Here is a 20,981-nt window from a genome sequence, read left to right on the forward strand (position 1 = left end):
AAGACAGTAAAACCCAGATGACTGATCTGATATCACCCTCGTCTTCGCGTGCCCAACCAATGCTAGGTGTATAAATAAATATCGGCATAAAGCCAAAATGAACAAACCAATATCGGGCATGCAGGATAGTCTCAATGCAACACGACGAAAACAATCGAACCTTTTTTATCCAAGTCAGTAGTAATTGAGCATGACCTATAACGGAGGGGGCCAGGAAACCAGTCAGTGTAAATGTAGTAGACAAGATGATCAAATTCAGCTGGCATAATACAAAGAATAATTATCAACTTCCTAAGCTTTTAGAAACACAACTGTTGGCAATGTCAGATATTCAAATAGATAGCAATATATATCTGCTGATTTATAGGCTCACTGGAATGACCGTTAACTGAATGAAAACCTACAGTGAAACCTAGGCTGGTTAGCACATGAATCTAATAATCAATGTGCATAAGATTAGTCTAGAAACTGCCTAGCGAAATATACATATTAAAATAGCTACCCATCATATTCTCCTAGGGCAAACTTGTTCTCCGGGTAAAACACAGCAGCAACTTGATTTCCCCCAAATTTTCTTCCATTTAAGCCCTGTCTAGCTTTGGTAGATCCATCGATATCCGTGAACTCCAGGAAGACCTGAGGAAACACATTGGTTATCAAAGGAGAATGCATTCATATTTAGACCAAATATTAATGATTGGGATACGGATCCAACATTGGAAAGAATAATGCATTCATATTTTGGACTATCAAATTCCACACAATTATAACAAGTACAGATAGAATGCAGGTCAACACAAACTCATTCAATTTAAGAGACGGATAAGAACATTCAGGAAGACATTCAATTTTAACTCCTAAATCGAAGTGTCTCCTAAAACATAGAAGACCTTTTGTCATATGAGCTTCATGCCACAACGATTCCATTAATTAACTGACCTTTCCAACACCAGGAGCTGGCTCTCCGTTTGGTACAGGACGTGGGATTACAACATTGACCAACTTACCTGCAACGAAATAATAGGTACTCAAATTTAGAGCAAATAAAAGAAGCTCAAAAGCAAGAGAGAGATCTTGATCTCGAAGAAAAGAATAGAATATTATGCAAGTTAAACCTGACTCTTCTATATTAGGTTAAGATACAAAAAGACTCTAACATATATAGGCAAAAAAAGTGCCAGCAACAAATAAAAAACGAGGTCAAATGCCACCAAACATGAAGTGTTTGCTTATTCCCTCACCATATTTTCCACCTTCCGCCCTCATGTCTTCCATTATGTCTTCATATTCCTCGTCGTCGTTCAGTTCATCTGGACTAACTACCTGGGTCAAGCATACTACCTTCGTAGGAAGGGATCCTGCCTGGTACACAAGTTTCTACACCAGAAAAAATCATTAGAAAAAGAGTTTACACACTGCCTTCCACAAAGAATGATCTGATATGTGTATGTACATACATACATACTATATATACATCGTTATAAGAAACACTATAAATAATAACGATTCTTTGAAAAGAAAACAAGACAATAAAGACAAGTAATTAAAATCATCAAGTTGATGATATTGCTCGCAAGTGACTTCAATGGAAGAACTTGGGAAATGATGTCATTTAATCAGCAACTTATATTAAAAATTCTGCAACAATCTATTAAATAGACAACTGAAAACTATTAAAGCACCATAAACACTACTAATATAAATTTTGTGCAAATTTGACAATACAGAACAAACATAATGAAGATACTATCAGAATATCCATGCATGAACATGTATTTGGTTACTAAATGGAATGAACAAGTATAAGTCGAACATGTCGTGGAAAACATTCAACCAAAATAAACAGCTAACATCTCTGCTATCTCAGATGAAAGTTCTCTATCGGATGACATTTCAAAGGTACAAGAAACAAGTAAAGCAAAAGAAAAATGTACAAGTAACTACACAAGTACCAATCACCATCTTCAAAGATCAATCTAATTGCTTGTTAGCAAATGACTCGGGTTGTAATTGATAATATAACCATTAGTCCATGTAACTAACAGTACTTTGCACTATACCTGTAGTGCCACTTGTTGTTGTGCCTGCAGCAGTACACTTTCATGCTCTGGCCTTGGCTGTACAGCACCTTGGTTAGCACGCCTTACAGTAAGGGTTTTATCACCCATCTTGATACCATTAAGAGCTGCACATGCAATATCTGTGACAGAGAGATCTTGATACACACAGAATGCATATCCTTTTGAATTGCCAGTTTCCCTGTCCTTGACAAGATCAAAACCTCGAAGAGGCCCAAAAGATTCAAGCAACTCCCTCACTTGTGCTTCTGTAAAATAGTATGGAAGACCACCCACAAAAATTCGATCAGGCCCCTCAAGACCACCAGCAGAACCTGCTGTAAGACCCACTGCAGCGAGATTAAGATTTGGGTTGGATTGGCTGGGACCAAGTGCAGCTGCAAGAGATGGGTTATAGTCGCTTGGCCTTCTGACCTTCACTGGTGCACCCTGCAAAATCATAGCAACACCCATGTTAGCGTCTTGAGTCACCTATGAACAAAGCGACAGTGCATCTTATTTGAATAATTCAAACCTCAAAAATGATGCCATCTAAAGCCATTGCATTGCTTGCTTCTTCAACAGACCTCATTTCTACAAACGCAAATTTTTTCTCATGGTTTATATACACATTCACAACAGCATCACCTAGAAGCAAATAAGAAAGGCAATTAGGCATTTTTTAATAAACAAAGTTCTGTAAAGTATAAAACTGATACACATAGACTAACCTGGCCCAGCGGTGTTACCCTCAATAGCAAACATAACCTGGCTAAAAAATGTTGCAACTGACTGCAAAGAATTTATCGAATGGAAGGAAATCCATTAGCATAAACCATAATTTCTCTCACATTAATTCAAAACTCGATCTAATTATTTGTGAACATGAAGAAACACCAATTCAGCAAAAAATATATATAATAATCAGTTTCAACAACCAGATTCATAACAGATGGAAAAGATATTTTATTGAAATTACATCATGCATACAGAATATGACACAAATAAAATGGTATGAAACAGTAAATAAAAACCATCAAACAAAAAATGTTGTTCTCAATAAATATGTTCAAAACTATCTCAATCAATTTGAATATTGAATATAAACATAGATGTCATAAACTGCATTACATGACATACTGGACCTCTCCAAATACTTTATTGTGCTTTCATAGCAATTTAGACAAAATGATACTTTGGGATAATCAATTGGATAATTAAGATCAGAAGAAGCAAGCTACAAGACACAAATTCCTTGCAGTACGCATTGTTGACAAGCTGTCATCAAGAGAGAATGTTTTATGCTTTTTCCTCCACTGTCATTTGTCATGTGAAATTATGTTATGTGGAACTTGATGGTTCATAATACTGTGTAGCTTTTGATAACTAGTCAAATAAGATAGTAGCAAATGAGGTTCTTGGATAATTTAAAGGTCATGTGTTGTATCAAGGAAGACCCGATGGTGGGACAATGAATATAAAAAAGTACAAAGAAAATATATTTAAGAAATGAGAAATTTTGTAAAATTATCAAAAATTTTAGAGGAAACATAGTAACTAAAAAGGATGCTAAAAACACTGCAAGAATAATACATGAGACTTTTTAAGACTTTTTATTGGCTATGACTAAACATCTAAAAAAGGAAATTTATAAGCTTGCTCAAGATAGAAAAAAGAAAGTAGAATTAGGAACTTTATTAGAGGAAATAACGAAATAGATCAAATGCTGCATCTTTATGAACACAATGAAGGCTGGAAGAATTATTTTCAATAAATAATTCAATGAACATTCTATCAACAACTTAACGTCTTAGCATTAGGGTTAAAATTGTAAATTGAATACAGGTCCAGAAAGTTAGTATAACTGAGGATGACAGAATTTCTGAGAATTGAAAGAAATATACGAGAACAATATATAGTTTGGTGAACTAGTTGATTAATCAAATTTTCCAAACAAAAAAAAATAAAAGAAAGTCTGATAACTACAGAAGTATATTTATATTGATGTACAAAAAAAAGAGAGATACTTAATATTGCTTAAATTATAAAGGAATTGTGCTAATATACCACACTTCAAACTTTGGAGAAGGTGATGAACAAAGGCCAAGACAATAGAAGTCTTTTAGGAGACTGGTTTAATTCCTGAAAGAAACAAATATAAATTTACTTATTTATTGGCTAGGTATGACTTGGTGCTTCCATTTGACCACTCATATGATGGACTCCTTTTCCTGTTCATACAGCTCTACAATCAAGAACTACAATTCATAGAAAACTGCATTTAACCAAAAGGACATGGAAATTACCCAAGAAGATCAACCTGAAATGTACAGAATGAGGCCATCCACAGAAGTAAACTACCATATGCTAGTTTCTAACTCGTAATACAAAGTTCTTGCATTAAACCAATTTAAAACCTACAGAGGTTTTTTATATGATTTCCTATCTCTTATGTTGAAAGAAGAATCTACATGAATGTAAGACTAGCCGTTCTATATGGTTAAGCATTAGGCAATCAGACAAGCCACCAAGAAAATTTATATTAAAAAAATAAGAGACATATAGAAAGGCATAACCTGTTCATTAGCAGTTGGAGGAAGGCCACCAACATATACACGCCGAGCATGCCGAGTAGCCTAAAGTAAAAAATTAAAATTACAACATGCGAGACAAAAAAATGTGTAATACAAATCTATGGATGACCATACCTGTTGAGTCATGGCTTGCACTGGCATGATAGGGATAGTTGGAATCTAGCAAGACGAACATATGTTATCAACAAATTACAAACACAAAAGCATGTACCAAATCCATAAAGTTACATATTAGCCAAGAACAGAGTCAAGAACCTGTCCAGCTGCCAAAGAAAACATGTTTGGAAACATTCCAGGAATGGCTGGAGTGGCTCCAGGAAGTTGACCTGTATAGAGAAACTGAGTAGCTGACATGTAATACTAAAACAATTATAATAAGCATCAGAGAATATATGCAGCATCATTCTTTTATGCCCTCGCACGTACGAGATTTGATCTGGATTCTGAAATAGAATTCATCACAAAGAAAACAAATAAACTAATCACTTTCATGGATTAAAGATAATATATGTAAATCTGGCAAAAAGTAAATAACTGCCGATTGAAGACGAACAAGATCCATCAAACTGGTGCGTTGGTTCCTTCTTGCACATAAAAGCTAGAGAGTCCGCTTGCACCCTTTGGCAGCAGAGTGGGACTAGTGGCCCAACATTGCCTTCTTAGACAACATACATAAACAAAACAAAACAAACAAACAACAAAGACAAGAAACAACCAAGATTGTTCTCAGTCTGAAAATGAAGTTATCAAGTAAAAGAAAATTACAAAAAAAGTAAATGCAGATATTTTAGACCTTTATTGCGATTACATATATACTACTCATGTAAAATGCAGAGAAAAGATAGCTTACCAAAGAGCACCAAAGTATTTGATATAATTCTCTCATAACCCATGGATTATGCTACACTTTCAAAACCAAGACCATAAATCATTCACTAAATAATATTTGTACCTGTGGCAGTTGCACCAGTAAGAAGAGCAGAAGCGGGTGGGGCCATGTCAAAACCACTGATTCGTTTGCTGTTATTGGGAAATAAATTATTAACTCTGTTACTTGAAGGATTACAAGTAGAAGCAACAAGGAAAACACAAAACAAAAAAGACTAAAAGGATTACAAGTAGAAGCAACAAGGAAAACACAAAACAAAAAAGACTAACTCAATGAAATTAGACATGGAATCAAATCAGGGTCTGTCGTACCGTACCGTACCAGTGTTTCAATCTGAACTCGGTACCGGTACGGTACGGTATACCTAACGGTACACTCATGTGTACCGAGCACTGTAGCACTGCTATAGTGCTACAGTAACTACTACAGTGCGGACGGTGCCCGGCGGTCCACGTACCGTTGGCCTGTTGAACCGGTACGTACCGCCCGTACCGGGCGGTACGATCCGGTATGGCAGACCATGAATCAAATATCAAAATAACATTACCAAGTTAACATCTGGAAATGTTACCACATATCTCATAGTGGGTTACGGATCCACTGAATTATATCATAGGCTACTTTCCTAATGGTAAAAATTTCGTCACAAGCAAACAAATCTTTAAAGCATCAATACCCAGCAAATCATATAGCACAATCGAAACCAAAAGGCCCTATGATAGACCATGAGCAGAACTACAGAACTCATTTAACTGTTTGCCACCAACCTCTCTACCCTCTTCTCTCCCTTCCATTATTATTTCTTTCCTGTTTATGCGACCAACAAGCATCATTGCTGCTGCTCTTCCTTTTCCCACTTCTCACCCCTCCCTCCCTTCATCTTTCTCTCTCTGCTGCCCTCACTGTTCCATTTTCTTCCCCTCCCACTTCTTGTATTGTCTCTCTTCCTCTCTCCCTCCATGGCTTAATTTATCAATTTAACACTATATTACCCATATAAACGATAACAACAGGTGTACACCAGTTAATCCCATCTGTCCATGGCTTATCCGTTGCTGTATATATTTGAAGTCCCAATAATTTGTCTACCACTCAGACGAGAAACCTGTTCAATACTGTTTGATCATTTCTTAACAAACAGGCCTCCAACAGTACAATCAAAAACCAAATAAGTTTAAATAAGTTTAGCCTATGTTGTAATTTGAGCAACACAGGGTCCATAATAATCCTTTACTAAAACAGCAAAATACTTGCATGACTTCAGTTATTGCATCAAAAAAATTACTTCAATTGAAAAAAGCAAAGATGTGCCACTGATTATTTTCACCATATGTAATATTATCATTTCAGTTTCCCCTGCGGAATTAACAAATTTCAATTGCAACTTAAACCAAAATCAAGAATAAAAAGTGACCTATGTTGCTATAACTGCTACTACAAACTCCATGAGTTTTGGGTTGCACCATGCTATCCAAACTGGACGTTAATATACATCCTAAAACCCAAGGCTTAACATCATCCAAAAGAGAAATATAAATTTGAAAATCCAAAAATACATCAATCTGGAACTGAGGGTAACACCACTATAGCCAAACAAATAGCATAAAGAGTAGCTACAGATGATGATAACACAAATAAGTAAAGCCTAAAATCAACAGGTGTATAAAGAAAATAAATGACTTAACAAGTCAAATAAAAACATTGGCAAGAGTTAAAATACAAGGTAAGCCAAAAAAAAAAGTTGTTGCATATGTGATGCATAATTTACCTCTTTGATCTTGAACGAGAACGAGACCTTGATCTTCGACTGGATCTACCCTTTGATCGAGACCGAGATCGTGACCGATGAGACCGTGAGCGATGACTACGATGCCCATCTCTATCTTTGTCTCTATCTCTATCTCTATCATGATCCCTGTGCCTGAAAGGATCATTACGATAGAAAATGAGAAATCCTACGTCATGATTTCTTTCCTTCCTCAAAAGTGAGGATCAAAGAATTATTTTTCAAGATAATTCAACGTTGAACAATGTCCTCTTGGATAATACATTTGAATATACAAGTCAAAGCACTTCCTTGACACTTAAAATATGCTATTGAATTTGGATCAAAAATATTTTACTCATAAGTAATATCAGATTTTTCACTAAAAGTTGCAAATAGTAACAGATTATGCTCTTAGAGATGAATTCCAAACTGCTACAGTGCGGACCGGTACCGGGCGATCCACGTACCGCTGGCCTGTCGGACCGGTACGTACCGCCCATACCGGGCGGTACGATTCGGTATGGCAGACCTTGAGTATTATACACCCTACTAAAAGTGGTCTGGTATTTTTGTTGATATGCATACAACCAATTAAAAAAACAAATATCTATAAATAACTTCTCAAACAAAGTCACTCTTAAACATCTTGTTTAATAATGGAAGAACAATATTTGATTCAAAAGCCATAGAAGTGCCTTTGAAAGCAACTTCAAATAAAAGCCTGCAGTTTCTTAAACCTTCTTTCTTGGTTCATGGTTCATGGTTCATGCAGGATAGCCTTAATTGGTTCGCTCTTTTGCATCCATGTACATGTTAAATCATCTATCCGGATCATTTAGGACTTCACATACATTTTTTGTCTTGTTAGTCATTAACTTTGTGTTTAATTTGGCCAAAAGATTAATAGTAGATAACTTAGAGAAGTTTTGAACTCAGTGATGCTTCAATTAACGAATGGGTCATCGAATCAAAAGGAATATACTGATTTTGTAACTATGATACTAAACAATACCTATCAAATAACATCTCCAGTTAAAAGATCTGGAATATGCATTATCATTATTCAATACTAACAAATACCAAGAACATGGAACAACAAAGTCTAATCAACGTTACAAGGGAGACATAATGATCTTGGTAACAATAGTATATATATTGACTACATTGGACTAAGGCACTAAACATATATTCGGTTTGCACTGAATCTTCTTCCCAAAATGAAACAACAAAAGGTACTAAACAAAATGTAAAAAAATATACGTAATATTATAGAATACTACAAAATCAAAGCAATCAATATAATGTTACATGAAAAAAACAAAATATAGGTAAATTTCTATTAAGTGAATCAACCTCCAATAACAACAGGAGAAAAATATCCATGTATACAAGAAATGCATAAACACCCATCTAAAATAATGTATAAGTTTCCAACTCAATAATAAATGTCAACAAAATACCACACTGTTTCGAATTTGACTATCATCATAAGATAAATATTACAACAATAGAAATCCTTGACACTACAAAGTCCCATAAAAAATAACCATGATGTAATGATTTAGGATTTCTTACAGTCCTGAAACCTGTAATATTAGTCATTTACATGTGAACCAAAATTTGTAAAATATTATTCTGACATCAAAATAATCTTGTGTAATTCCTTCCAATCGAGAATCACCGTTTTGTCCACCTAGTCACCATGCAAAGCAGCATACACTGATTGGCAAGAAATGGCACAGAACTTATTATTGATTGTTACAAGCTAATCATATTGCCAAGACACATCATCAGTGTGGCATGAGAGCCTCAGACCAATAACTAAGGAGATCAATACGCTTGATATATCCTTTTAGATATGATGAAACATATTATTAAGTTACCTCAGTTCTTGTTTGAATATGTATTACACAATTAGTAAATTCATACTCCAATTTTTGCAAACACTTCAGTATTTAGATATCAAACAGATGCCAACATTACATCTGCTGCACAAAACACTGTTATGATAGTAGTATGTCAAAGAACAAGTCTAGTTAACCGTAAGATTCAAATAGTTCATATAGCTTTCTCAACTAATTCCACCTAATTTAATTTTACCCCACAAATAGAAGGAATTGGTGCACCACATGATTAAGTAATAGGAAATGATGTTAAAAAATGTTGATCGCAGATTGATATTGGACAAATAATTTGGTTTTTCTAGTATTTATTATCTATGAATATGCTTAAACAAATTTCAGCTACTTGCATAGCTACAAAGAAATACAAAATATATGATTCATTCTTAACATATACTGCCATTGCTAAAACTTTTAGTCACTTTGATCTTTATTTAATTTTCCAAAATTTCTTTTAAGTTCTTTGCTTTATCCAAATAATACTACCACCAAGGCCAAATATGGATTCTTAACATATACCGTCCAATTCTTTGTTTTAGGTAATGGAAGAAACAATTAATCACCAAAAAGTCATCAAAGCACTAACTGATGCACTGACCAAAAGACATCACATAAAGTTATTTATGCACCCTTATGCAAGAATGTAAACGAGCAAAGAACTTTCTATAGTTCACAATACTGTCTTCAGCTAGTATATCCCTATAATTGGGAGCAGGTCATCCACATGAATAAAGGGTTATTTTTAAAGTAATATAACTAAGATATGTCAAATCAAACTCCAGAATGATCAAACCCACTGATTGATAAAGAATGGAGGCCCATTCTAGCAAGCATGGTAATGATGCTTGTTAATCTAACACTCATGGGCATTCTCTTGGGAATCAGGTACTATATTGTTCGGAATCCTGCCAATAGCTCAAGCTAAGGAACTTTATGCCTATTTCATGGTGCTTCACATTGTAGATTTCACAATACTAGTCAAAATAAGATGCACCGTTTACCAGTAATAGACTTATTGTCATCATACTCCTAATTAGTTGACAAAACTTGATAGATTGAGTAAACTTGTCTGGCCAATAATATTTTCTAAATGCAGAACAGCATATCTAAAAACCTCTCCATGAGGATAATCATCGAGTTAAGAACAAACCACAAAATAAAGAAAATCATGACCTACAAAACCTGGGAGAATAAGGAATGCATTCTAATAATTGACTCAATGAGGTTCCGAAAATTCATCAGCCGGAAAATAGATGGAACTACAACATAGAAAGCTAACTAAAAGGTATTAGATTCCTCATAAGTGACTAACTATCTAAGATAGAGGTGAAGAGCTAACAGGCTTGCTAAAGAAACATATCCTTTATTTAAAATATGGTGTAGAAAATTTAACCAAGAATAATCTAATGGAATTTAGGACAAAAGAGTCAATTCTTAGTTTACTAATTTGGTTACTTAAAAGCATGGAAATTGCTCTATCCAACACGTTAATTTGGCCACTCGACCTAGCTATGAAACCTTACGTCTGCCGCCTTCATCCATAATCTCCTCCGCCGCTCTCTCCTTCCCCACCTTCCTCCATAACCGCTGGTTACTCCTCTTCTCCTTCCCCCACCTTCCTCCATATATATTTTTTATATTTTAATATTCTGGAGTGCCTCGTTTCACTCAGACAAGCGCCTAGCACCTCAGGCATTTTGAGACCTTGGTTCCTTTTGACACTTAGCAATTTTAGAAACACTGTTTTTTGCAGAACAACTATTAGCATGAAGACAATTTATACTTTGGATAATCTGCCTATATCCATGAAGCAGCAGGTCATACCCATTAATTAAAAGCGTACACACACATACATGGACAAGTATGGTACTTACTGTTTCCAATTTCCAATTACAAGGGAAACAAGGAGAAAACATAGATGTGGTAGTACCATATTTATCCAACTAGAATATTTGGTTATAACTTATAAGGTTTTGCTTTAGTAGGGAAAAAACTAATAGCATATCTCAATGTACCTATCGTACTCTCGACCATGGTGACGATCATGATCATCAGATCTATCTCGATCACGCTCCCTCCTTTCACTTCTGTCCTTGTGGTCTCTATGATGGCCATCACGATCCCTCTCGCGATCTCGATCTTTGATCCTGTCTCTGTCCCGTTCCCTATCCTTGTCACGCTCCCTCTCCTTCTCCCTGCCTCTCTCTCTTTCCTTGTCTCTGCTCTTTGAGGACCCTCTCTCACGTCCATGGGAATCATACTGCAGAAATGAACTATGTTAGTGAAGCTTCATCGAGAGCACCAAGCAGCATACGCATCAGATAAGGAACACAAACTGCTGGAAGGACTAATATCACAAAAAATTTAGCAAATTTGCAAAAAAAAAAAGAAATTACTGAGCCAACTGAAAAACACATACAAGAAAACCATCTGCAACCCAACAAAATAAGCAGCAGATAGATGGGAGATGAAACATAAAATAAATAGAACTCAAGACAAAATGTACATGATGAAGATAACGATTTAGAAAGTCAAAAGAACTGAACTTTACACCTGAAACCCTAACACCTATAAAACCAAACCAAAACAGCAACACCTAATCGGGAGATGAAACCTAATACAAATAAGAATCAAAACCAACCGAACATGTTAAAGATGGCAGTTTAAAAATCCAAAGAAATCATATTTTACACCTGAAATCCTACAACCTATCAAAATCATCATTATCACCATAAACAAACTAAGAAAGATTCTATTTCATGTACACTTTCGATTTTGTGGTCCGTATGAATCAAGTAAATAAGGGCATAATTACGTTTCGAAAGACACACGATCAATAAGAATGGATCTGGCGGATAAAATTTGACATCTAATAGCAGGGCGCCTTCTTGGAGACCTCCTAGTGTTTCATACTGAATGAACATATGAGTGTCCAAAAAAGTAAACATGAAACACTAAATAAATACTCGATCAAACCCCAGTCCACGTACATGTGCAAGGTAGTAATTAAAAGGACAAAATAACTAAAATTTGCACCTGAACCCTACAATCTAACCAATCATCAATCGGGTAGGTATATCTACTAATAAACCAGCGATGCTGAAGCACGTTCCCCGTACGGGATTCAACTATCAGAAATTGCAGCAAGAAACAATTCCCAAGATCAGTCGCAACAGAAACGGCATCTTTTTACACACAGTTTAGAAATGGAAAGGCGAAATCCACCGTCTGAAGTGGAGAATCGGACGCCAAAATAGCATGTAAACGAAGAGTACCTGAGATCTGGAATCGCCGAAGTCATCGAAACCGCTGCCCTTCGCCGGAGGCGCGGCCGCGCCGTACTCATTGTACTCCTCACCGTTGCCCTCATATCTCTCTCCGTAGTCCGGCATCTTCGATAACCCCTCGTATCTGTCTGCGTCTTCTTCTTTCCCCTCGAAGCCTTTGCTTCGGATCGCGCAAAGGCAGTGGTTTTTAGGGCTTCGAGCGAAGCGGGTGGAGGTGACCGCCTGCGTCTCCCGAGCTTCGTACTAATAGGTATCCTATCGGATCATGTCGGATCCGGATCCATATCATTACCGATCCGTACCCGGTATCCAGAGACCGGTTATCCAACCCGGATTCGCATACCGGCACAGGGCGGCGGGCGGCGGGCGGCGGAACAGTTTCCTCTCGGGAGAAGTTTATCTATTATATACAGTATTTATAAAATGAATATAAAGGATATGCAATTAATTTTTTTTGGAAAAAAATAATTATAAATATCCTTTTATGTTAAGGGGATGTGTCGATCGCTTCAGACACTTTGGATATATATATATATATATATATATATATATATATATATACTTATCATTCCGAGTGAGGTAGAGGAAAGCTCAATTGGTATGATCATTTGAGCTATGCTCCTTGTTGGGATATAATTATCTTTGATCATTGTGAAATTATCATTGATTCGATCTAGAGATTTTATCAAAGGGGACATTTCATTGATTCGATCTAGAGATTTTTTTTAAGGTTCTTCCTTTAATACCAAACAATCCGATATAGTGATATTAATTCGACCTAGTCTTTTTTTTTTTGAAGTATTGTCACATTATAAAGAGAGAAAAGAAAAAAAACTTATGAAGAATTTTACTCGAGAGCAAAAAAATACATATTTCCTAATATCCCATGGTCCAATGGGGAAAAATAATGAAACATGCCTGTATCTTACATTATGTATCTTATTTCAGGGCTAAAAATATTTAAATCTCGTATCTTGTTTCCTCTATTCCTACAAACTCTATTCCTACAAAAGATGATGCATCCGACATGATTGTTCCTTGGACGATCAAGTCTGTAATACCTATAAGTTGAGCTCAATGGATTGAATTTTGAAGATCAAACTTTAATTGGTCAGAAAAATAATGATCGTTATATTTATAGTTGTTAACCATGGCCCAAGGTTTAAGTCTCCTTATAGCACCAAACAAGTGATCAGAGTCATCACTAGCGATGCAACTTGTGATGACACCATAAGAAGAATTAACAACAAAAAGGAAATCTGCATGCAATTACCACACAAAACATAAGATGCCATAATGGGTATGCCTTGGAAAAAGACATTTATTTATTATTGAAAGCATCATAAAATCTTCATATCATCGTCCCCTATTAGAAACTGGGTTTACATCAAGATGATGAGAATCCTCAACCTCATACTTGAGTAGGGCTTTGGTCATCCTCTTTGCTACTATCATGCCATCCCGCCACTCATGGCTGTCCTTATTATCTGGAACAAAGCTGCAAACAAACACAAGAATTAAATCATATCAGCACCATACGAAAACATCACACAAAGTCACGAGTTTCCAATGGATCAGCAAGCAGTAGGATCAATAATAGAAAGCTTCTCAGTTTCTCACAAATTTCTACGTGATAAGTTGACAAAGAGATATCATGAGAGGGACCTCGTTTGACACTTTTCAAACACCCCATTGGCAACAGCCTTAGGTAGTCCTAAATCACCCATTTATTTGTGATTTAAAAGGAATATAACATTATAAAAGTACAAAATGGAATCTTCTTAGTAGAAGATCTAACATGGGACTTTCAGATTATAAAAGTTCAAAACAGAGAATTTTTTGTTCAGTGTCATCATAATGAATACAGTCCTAATACAGATCAGCCAATTTGTGAACAAAATTATACTTGCACACCTTTATTTGGCTTAAATTTTCTATGCACATCAAAAACTAGATGCATATGCAAATGGAAAGATAAGGAACCGAAAAAGGAAACTATTATGGTCTTATGGTTAAGAAAGATGAGATTCACATGACATACATGATCCGACAACCACGAAGATAAAGAATCCAAGCAAGATAGGACCAACAGGATAGTTATCTCCTTTCTTTGCTGTTTTCTCTGGAACGGAGCCCCTCTTTGTGACATTCTTCTGAAACTTTGCAATTTTCCTGTCAGCAAGACGCCTTGACGTAGTCTGCACAGTAGCGGTCCCATCAGAGTATACATTTCTTAGCATTTTTACCATTTATCAGAGTCTACATAGTAAGTTGTACACAAATATCTATTGCAGCAATAGAAAATCAAATCATGGAGACAATTGATTACCAGAGCAAATGGGCTTCTTGGGACCAAATACTTTTAACTACCAGAGTGAATAAGCATACAGCTAGAGACTAAAAAATCCATAGTTCTGAACAAGCTTTCACCTTTGCAACCATAAAGAATTCGAAAATCATCTAAGAAAAATCTCAAGTTTAGAAGCCTAATTGCAAAATGAAATTCACAGTGAAACATGGACAGCCCTGTGCTGTTCATCTCAACCAACCTCAGTCATGGCTAAACACTACAAAAACAATTCTCCTAAGTTATAATAAACTAAAACGAATTTCAATTGTAAAAATAGTAAGCTGACAATAATCAGTTAATTTGCTGGGGGAGAAAACTGAAGTGAAAAATCATATCATAACTGCTCACACATGGCCAAACCATTTTCTTCCCAACTTCATGGGCAGAAAAAAATTAATTAGTCCGGATAATTTTAAACGCAAACTTTCCTTAATTTTTCTTCCTAAGCTTTCTTTCCAAGAAAGTAAAAGGAAAAGAAAGGCAATAAGATAAAAACCATATATATAAACTAAAAGAAAACCACTTGCTCTTTCCTTGTTTGGACCAAATAAAGAGAAAGGAAGGATCAGTCACAACTCTCTTTTTTTGCTTCAATTCTCTCCACTTTTGGGAAGAAAGAAAGAAAAAAAAAAAGTCTTTTGAAAAAGTGTTGGTTCTCTCCACCTATCTCCCAGGATTTATGACCAAACAAGAGAAAGTCTCTCTCCACTTCTCTTGTTAATGCATTGAAAAGAGAGTATCCACTTTCTCTCCATCCAAATACTTCCAAAAGAGATTCCATAAATATATATAGAGAGGAAGAGAGAAAGAGAAACATGCAAACATATCAAGTTGAGACACCCAAGAACTCATTCAATTACAGATTATTACTAAGTGATCACGATCTCTAATAGGGCATATTCCGGTACCACCCTCGTGGCAACAGTCAGCAGCCGCGTCAGCGCAAACGGAACGCCTCAAGGCTGAGATAGTGCATTACGTCAACGTAACACCTCGGACTCGGATGGGACGATCATCTGTTCCCGCACTGTCCGAGACCGTACAAGACGATGCCACATAGTACAGAGCCGCTCCAGAAAGCTCGAAACGACGCCGCACAGGGCCGATCTGTGCAAGTCGATCCACTGATCGCGCCTGCATGAAAGGTACGAGTCGATCGCCCGAGGAGTCAACGACCATTAATGGACCATATACGACCAACCTTCGTTCGCATATATAAAAGCCAACCTCTGACCAACGTCAGGGGTCGGACTTCAAACACCTTAACTCCCCCTAACTCCACTCAACACTGACTTGAGCTTTGAAGGGGTCGAGTCGGGAATCTCCCTCCTGACCTTAGCCTGTGTGCAAGAACTCGACGACGAAGCAGCAACCCGACGGGGGAGGAAGAGAAACTCCTTGCTCTACCTTGGATCGACTCTGGAGGTAAAGCTTGGACCCGAGCTGATGTCAACCACCCCAATTCGAGCAGCCACATGGGCGGCTCTGCACACTCGGGATCAGACCAAGCCGTGTTGATCCATCGGCCACGACACAAAGTTGCTCAACGTTTTTGGTGCTAGAAGGAGGACCCGATGTCGCAAGAGCATCCTCCACCAAACAACCCCAGCGAACGCCCTGGCAAGAAGGCACCTGCCACCATCTCCACCTTCGACCTCGAAGGGCAGCTCTCCACTCTCCCGCATATGGATGGAAGCGCCTCGGCTCAAACTCCGGGGCGCTATTGGCATTTGTTCAACGACCCTGAGCTCTTGTCTCTCGAGGCTAGCGGGGGATAGCTGGTCGTCTCCGTCGAGGCATTCCTCAATCTCACCCAACAGGTGCAAGTGTTAGCTGGGATGATGCAGACCATCGCACCCCTCATACCCCAGTTAGCTCAGCAGACGGTTCTTCCCCCATGACCGTCACCCGTGATCTAACCTACGCTCATCCCTACACCTCACAATGCCACCCCGGTTGACCAGCCACATTTGGCTCCAAATGCCCACCCACGAACCGAGGAGCAATCGGGACACCCGAGGCCAACGGTAGGGCGTAACATCCTTGTGCCCAGACACGTTGCCTCGACCTTCCCCGAAGCCAACACCCTATGATCTGACTCGACGGATGACTCGTTCCGAGCCCAGTTGGACGAGGTTTAAAGGGAATTCCATAAATCTAAGGAGGAGCTAAAGGAAAGTACCTCGGTTAGGTCCCCCTTTGCCCAAGAAATTCAGGACAAGCCTATCCCCCTCAACTTCCGCCTCCTGACACTAGAGGCCTATGATGGTGGCTCTGATCCAGTAGAGCACGTCACCACCTTTCGGGCCCAAATGACCCTATACGATACTTCTGATGCCCTGATGTGTCAGGCATTTTCTACCACCCTCCGAGGCCCGGCTCAGATGTGGTACAGCCGATTGAGGCTATCCTCGATCTTGTCTTTTGATCAGCTTGCAAGGGAACTCAAGCTTCACTTCCTAGCCTGCGCGCAACCTAATCCGTCTGCGGCCATGCTCCTTAGGCTAAGGCAAAAGGAGGACGAATCCCTCCTCCCTCTTCGTCGCCCGCTCCACTATTGAGATCCGAGAGGTTCCAGATGCCCACCCTATTTGGTTATGCAAGCATTTATGATGGGCCTACGACTTTCAAGGTTCTTTTGGTCACTGGTCAAGAGGCCACCCAGTGACCATTCCCGAGATACTCCAGCGAGCCAACCAGTATGTTGTTGCTGAGGCACTGGTGGCAAGAAAGCACAAGGAGTCGCACAAGAGGCCTCGCCAGGAGCAAACCACGTGAGCAGATCAAGGAAAGAAGGCCCGCCACGACGAGGTCGGAAGTAGATGAGCCCAAGGTTTGCAGATAAAAAAAAAAGGGCCCGCTATAGCGGAGCATGTGCTCGAGTTATAAATCTCGACCACCCGAGTTGTGCACCTCGACCAAATAGTATCCGAGTTGTACACTTCGATCAAATAGTGCTTAAGTGGTGCACCTCGATCAAATAGTGTCCGAGTTGTGCATCTCGGCCAAACAGTGCCTGAGTCATGCACCTCCAAACAGTGCTCAAGTTGTGCACCTCGACCAAACAATGTCCGAGTTGTGCACCTCGGCCAAACAATGTCCTAGTTGTACACCTCGGTTAAATAGTGCCCGAGTGGTGCATCTCGGCCAAACAGTGCCTGAGTTGTGTGCCTCAGCCAACAATGTTCGAGTTGTGCACATCGGCCAAACAATGTCCGAGTTGTGCATCTCGGCCAAACAATGTCCGAGCCATGCATCTCGGCTAAACAATGCCCAAGTGGTGCACCTCGGCCAAACAGTGTCCGAGTGGTGCACCTCAGCCAAACAGTGCCTAAGTGGTACACCTCAACCAAATAGTGCTCAAGTTGTGCACATCAGCTAAACAATGTCCGAGTTGTGCACCTCCGCCAAATAGTGCCCGAGTTGTATACCTCAGCCAAACAGTGTCTGCATTGTGCACCTCAGCCAAATAGTGCTCAAGTGGTGCACCTCGATAAAATAGTGCCCGAGTTGTCCACCTCAGCCAAACAGTGTCTAAGTCGTTCACCTCAACCAAAGAATGTCCGAGTTATGCACTTCGGCCAAACAGTGTCTGATTTATGCACCTCGATCAAATAGTGTATGAATTGTACACCTCAGTCAAACAATATCTGAATTGTGCACCTCGGTCAAACAGTGCCCGAGTTGTGCACCTTGGCGAAACAGTGTCCGAGTTGTGCACCTCGGCCAAACAATATCCGAGTTGTGCACCTCGACCAAACAGTGCCCGAGTGGTGCACCTCAGCCAAACAGTGTCCGAGTTGTGCATCTCGACCAAACAGTGTCCGAGTCATGCACCTTGGCCAAATAGTATCCAAGTTGTGCACCTCGACCAAACAATGCCCGAGTCATGCACCTTGGGCAAATAGTGCCCGAGTCATGCACCTCAGCCAAACAGTGCTCGAATTGTGCACATCGACCAAACAATGTTCGAGTCACGTCTTGGCTAGTCCAATGCCCGAGCTACGCCTCGCGGCCAGTCCAATGTCCGAGTCACTTCTCGGCCAATCCAATGTCGGAGCCACACCTTGCGGCCAATCCAATGTATGAGTCACGTCTCGACCAATCCAATGCCCGAGCCACGCCTCGCAGCCAAGTCCAACGCCCGAACCACACCTCGCAGCCAGTTCGATGCTAGAGCCACACCTCGCAGCCAGTTCGATGCTAGAGCCACGCCTCGTGGCCAGTTCAATGTCCGAGTCACGTCTCAGCTAGTTCAACGCCCGAGCCATGCCTTATGGCCAATTCGATGCCCGAGTAATGTTGCTCGGCCAAACCTGTGCCCAAGCAGTGTTGTTCGGCCAGTCTTATGCCCGAGTAGTGTTGCTCGACCAGCCCAATGCCCGAGTCACATCGCTCGGCGAGTCCAATGCTCGGTGTTGCTTGGCTAGTCATGTGCCCGAGCAGTGTTGCTCGGCTAGTCCAGTGCTCATTGTCAGAGCAATGTGCTCGACCAAATCAGTGCCCGAGTAGTGTTGCTCGCCCATTCCTGCGCCTGAGCAATGTTGCTCGGTTAGTCTAGCCAATTCAGTGCTTAGTGCTCGAGAAGTGTTGCTCAACCAATCATGTGCCCGAGCAATGCTGCTCGACCAGTCCAGTGCCCATGATATGGTGCACTACGTTGACACAACTCCCTGGACTCGGGTGGAACGATCGCTTGTTCTCGCACTGTCTGAGGTCGTACAAGATAGCGTCGCATAGTCAAGAGCCGCTTCAGAAAGCTCGGAACGACGTCGCACGGGGCCAATCCGTGCAGGTCGATCAACGCCCATACATAAGGTACGAATCGATCGCCCGAGGAGTTGACGGGCATTAATAAACCACATAAGACCGATCTTCGTTCGCAGGTATAAAGGCCAACCTCCTGACCTGCATCAAGGGTCGGACTTCAAACACATCAGCTCCCCCTAACTCCACTCAATATTGACTTGAGCTTCGGAGGGGTCGAGTTGGAAAATCCCCCTCCCAACCTCTGCCTGTGTGCAGGAACTTGACGACGAAGCAACAACCCGGCGAGGGAGGAAGAGAAACTCCTTGCTCTACCTTGGATCAATTATGGAGATGAAGCCTGGACCCGACCTGACGCCGACCACCCGAGTTCGAGCAGCCACGTGGGCGGCTATGGGGACTCGGGATCGGACCAAGCCGTGCTGATCCATCGGCCGGCGTAAAGTTGCTCAACAATCCCTATGTTTTCAAAACCGTTAAAAGTACTTGCATCTCCATGAAGGCACATCACACTCATCCAAATGACCTAATGCATCAAACCAGATGACAAATCGCTCGATCGCCCACCCTAACCTTGCGAGATAAAAACATTTTCCTAGGCCCAAGAAACACAACAAATCAAGGACGTCCCTTGAAACACATACCAAATACATACAAACTATATAGATCGAAAGAAAAATTGGTTCGGAATGGATTCTTCCAAAAGACAACGGCAGGCTAGAAAAGAGGAACCAGGATGAAATCTCTCAAGATTAGGGCCCGTGTCGATCGAGAGAGAATTGATCCACCAAAAACCAAAATTAACAAAGAAAAATCAGGGACTTTACGCACGGAAATTAGGGTCCGGGAGGAGAGGCCGGCTCACCATGTTCTCGGTCGAGGGGAAGTAGGAAAGGAAGCGGCGGAGGAAACGAGCTCGGGGCAATGGGCGGAGTTACCCTTTGTGGCGTCATTTAAGACACACGTCAAGTCCGGTTTCTACGGCGATTAATTTACGTATATATTTATTTATTCCACTAAAATTAAATTTATTATAATTTACAGATTGTAATTATACTTAATTATTACCAATTGAAACTTACGAGTGACGTTAAATTCCAGTTTGATTGGGTAACTTCTCTGCGTATGATGCATTTTCTATCAGCAATAATTCTTATCTTCAGAAGATGAAAAGCAATTTACAGGTACAAATCGATAGATAAATCATCCATCGAAATTTTATTCGACTTAAATGTCTCATCATACCAATGAGCACATCATATCTATCTACATCCTTGAAATTGTTGTGAGTACCAAAGATAAATTAGATTGATCCCCTCTGTTTAAGATTATATGCTTTCCCGCAATGCCAAATCCATCCCCTTTTTA

The 20,981-nt window shown here is 39.7% G+C and overlaps 2 protein-coding genes across 6 annotated transcripts; both read right to left on the bottom strand.

The window, feature by feature from the left end:
• Nucleotides 1-246: 246 nt before the first annotated feature.
• On the bottom strand, nt 247-12,725 carry LOC103981857 (splicing factor U2af large subunit B). Of its 5 annotated transcripts, none has more exons than XM_018825518.2 (14): nt 12,485-12,725; nt 11,225-11,469; nt 7,309-7,461; nt 5,604-5,671; nt 5,187-5,306; nt 4,907-4,977; nt 4,766-4,810; nt 4,634-4,693; nt 2,789-2,849; nt 2,593-2,705; nt 2,061-2,507; nt 1,242-1,377; nt 940-1,007; nt 247-636 (listed from the first exon to the last, which is right to left on the bottom strand). In XM_018825518.2, the coding sequence occupies exons 1-14, from the start codon at nt 12,599-12,601 to the stop codon at nt 499-501; spliced, it is 1,842 nt and encodes a 613-aa protein (XP_018681063.2). In that variant the 5' UTR covers nt 12,602-12,725; the 3' UTR covers nt 247-498. The 5 variants fall into 5 exon arrangements, with proteins under 5 accessions (XP_018681063.2, XP_018681062.2, XP_009396885.2 ...); XM_018825517.2 differs by having other exon boundaries at nt 5,187-5,309; XM_009398610.3 differs by lacking the exon at nt 5,187-5,306.
• A 1,060-nt stretch (nt 12,726-13,785) lies between these two features.
• LOC135636290 (uncharacterized) lies at nt 13,786-20,588 on the bottom strand. Its single transcript, XM_065147940.1, has 3 exons — nt 20,479-20,588; nt 14,538-14,694; nt 13,786-13,994 (listed from the first exon to the last, which is right to left on the bottom strand). The coding sequence occupies exons 1-3, from the start codon at nt 20,479-20,481 to the stop codon at nt 13,948-13,950; spliced, it is 207 nt and encodes a 68-aa protein (XP_065004012.1). The 5' UTR covers nt 20,482-20,588; the 3' UTR covers nt 13,786-13,947.
• Nucleotides 20,589-20,981: the final 393 nt, after the last annotated feature.

Source organism: Musa acuminata, chromosome BXJ3-4, assembly GCF_036884655.1.
Source record: "Musa acuminata AAA Group cultivar baxijiao chromosome BXJ3-4, Cavendish_Baxijiao_AAA, whole genome shotgun sequence".
NCBI classification, from domain to species: Eukaryota; Viridiplantae; Streptophyta; class Magnoliopsida; order Zingiberales; family Musaceae; genus Musa; species Musa acuminata.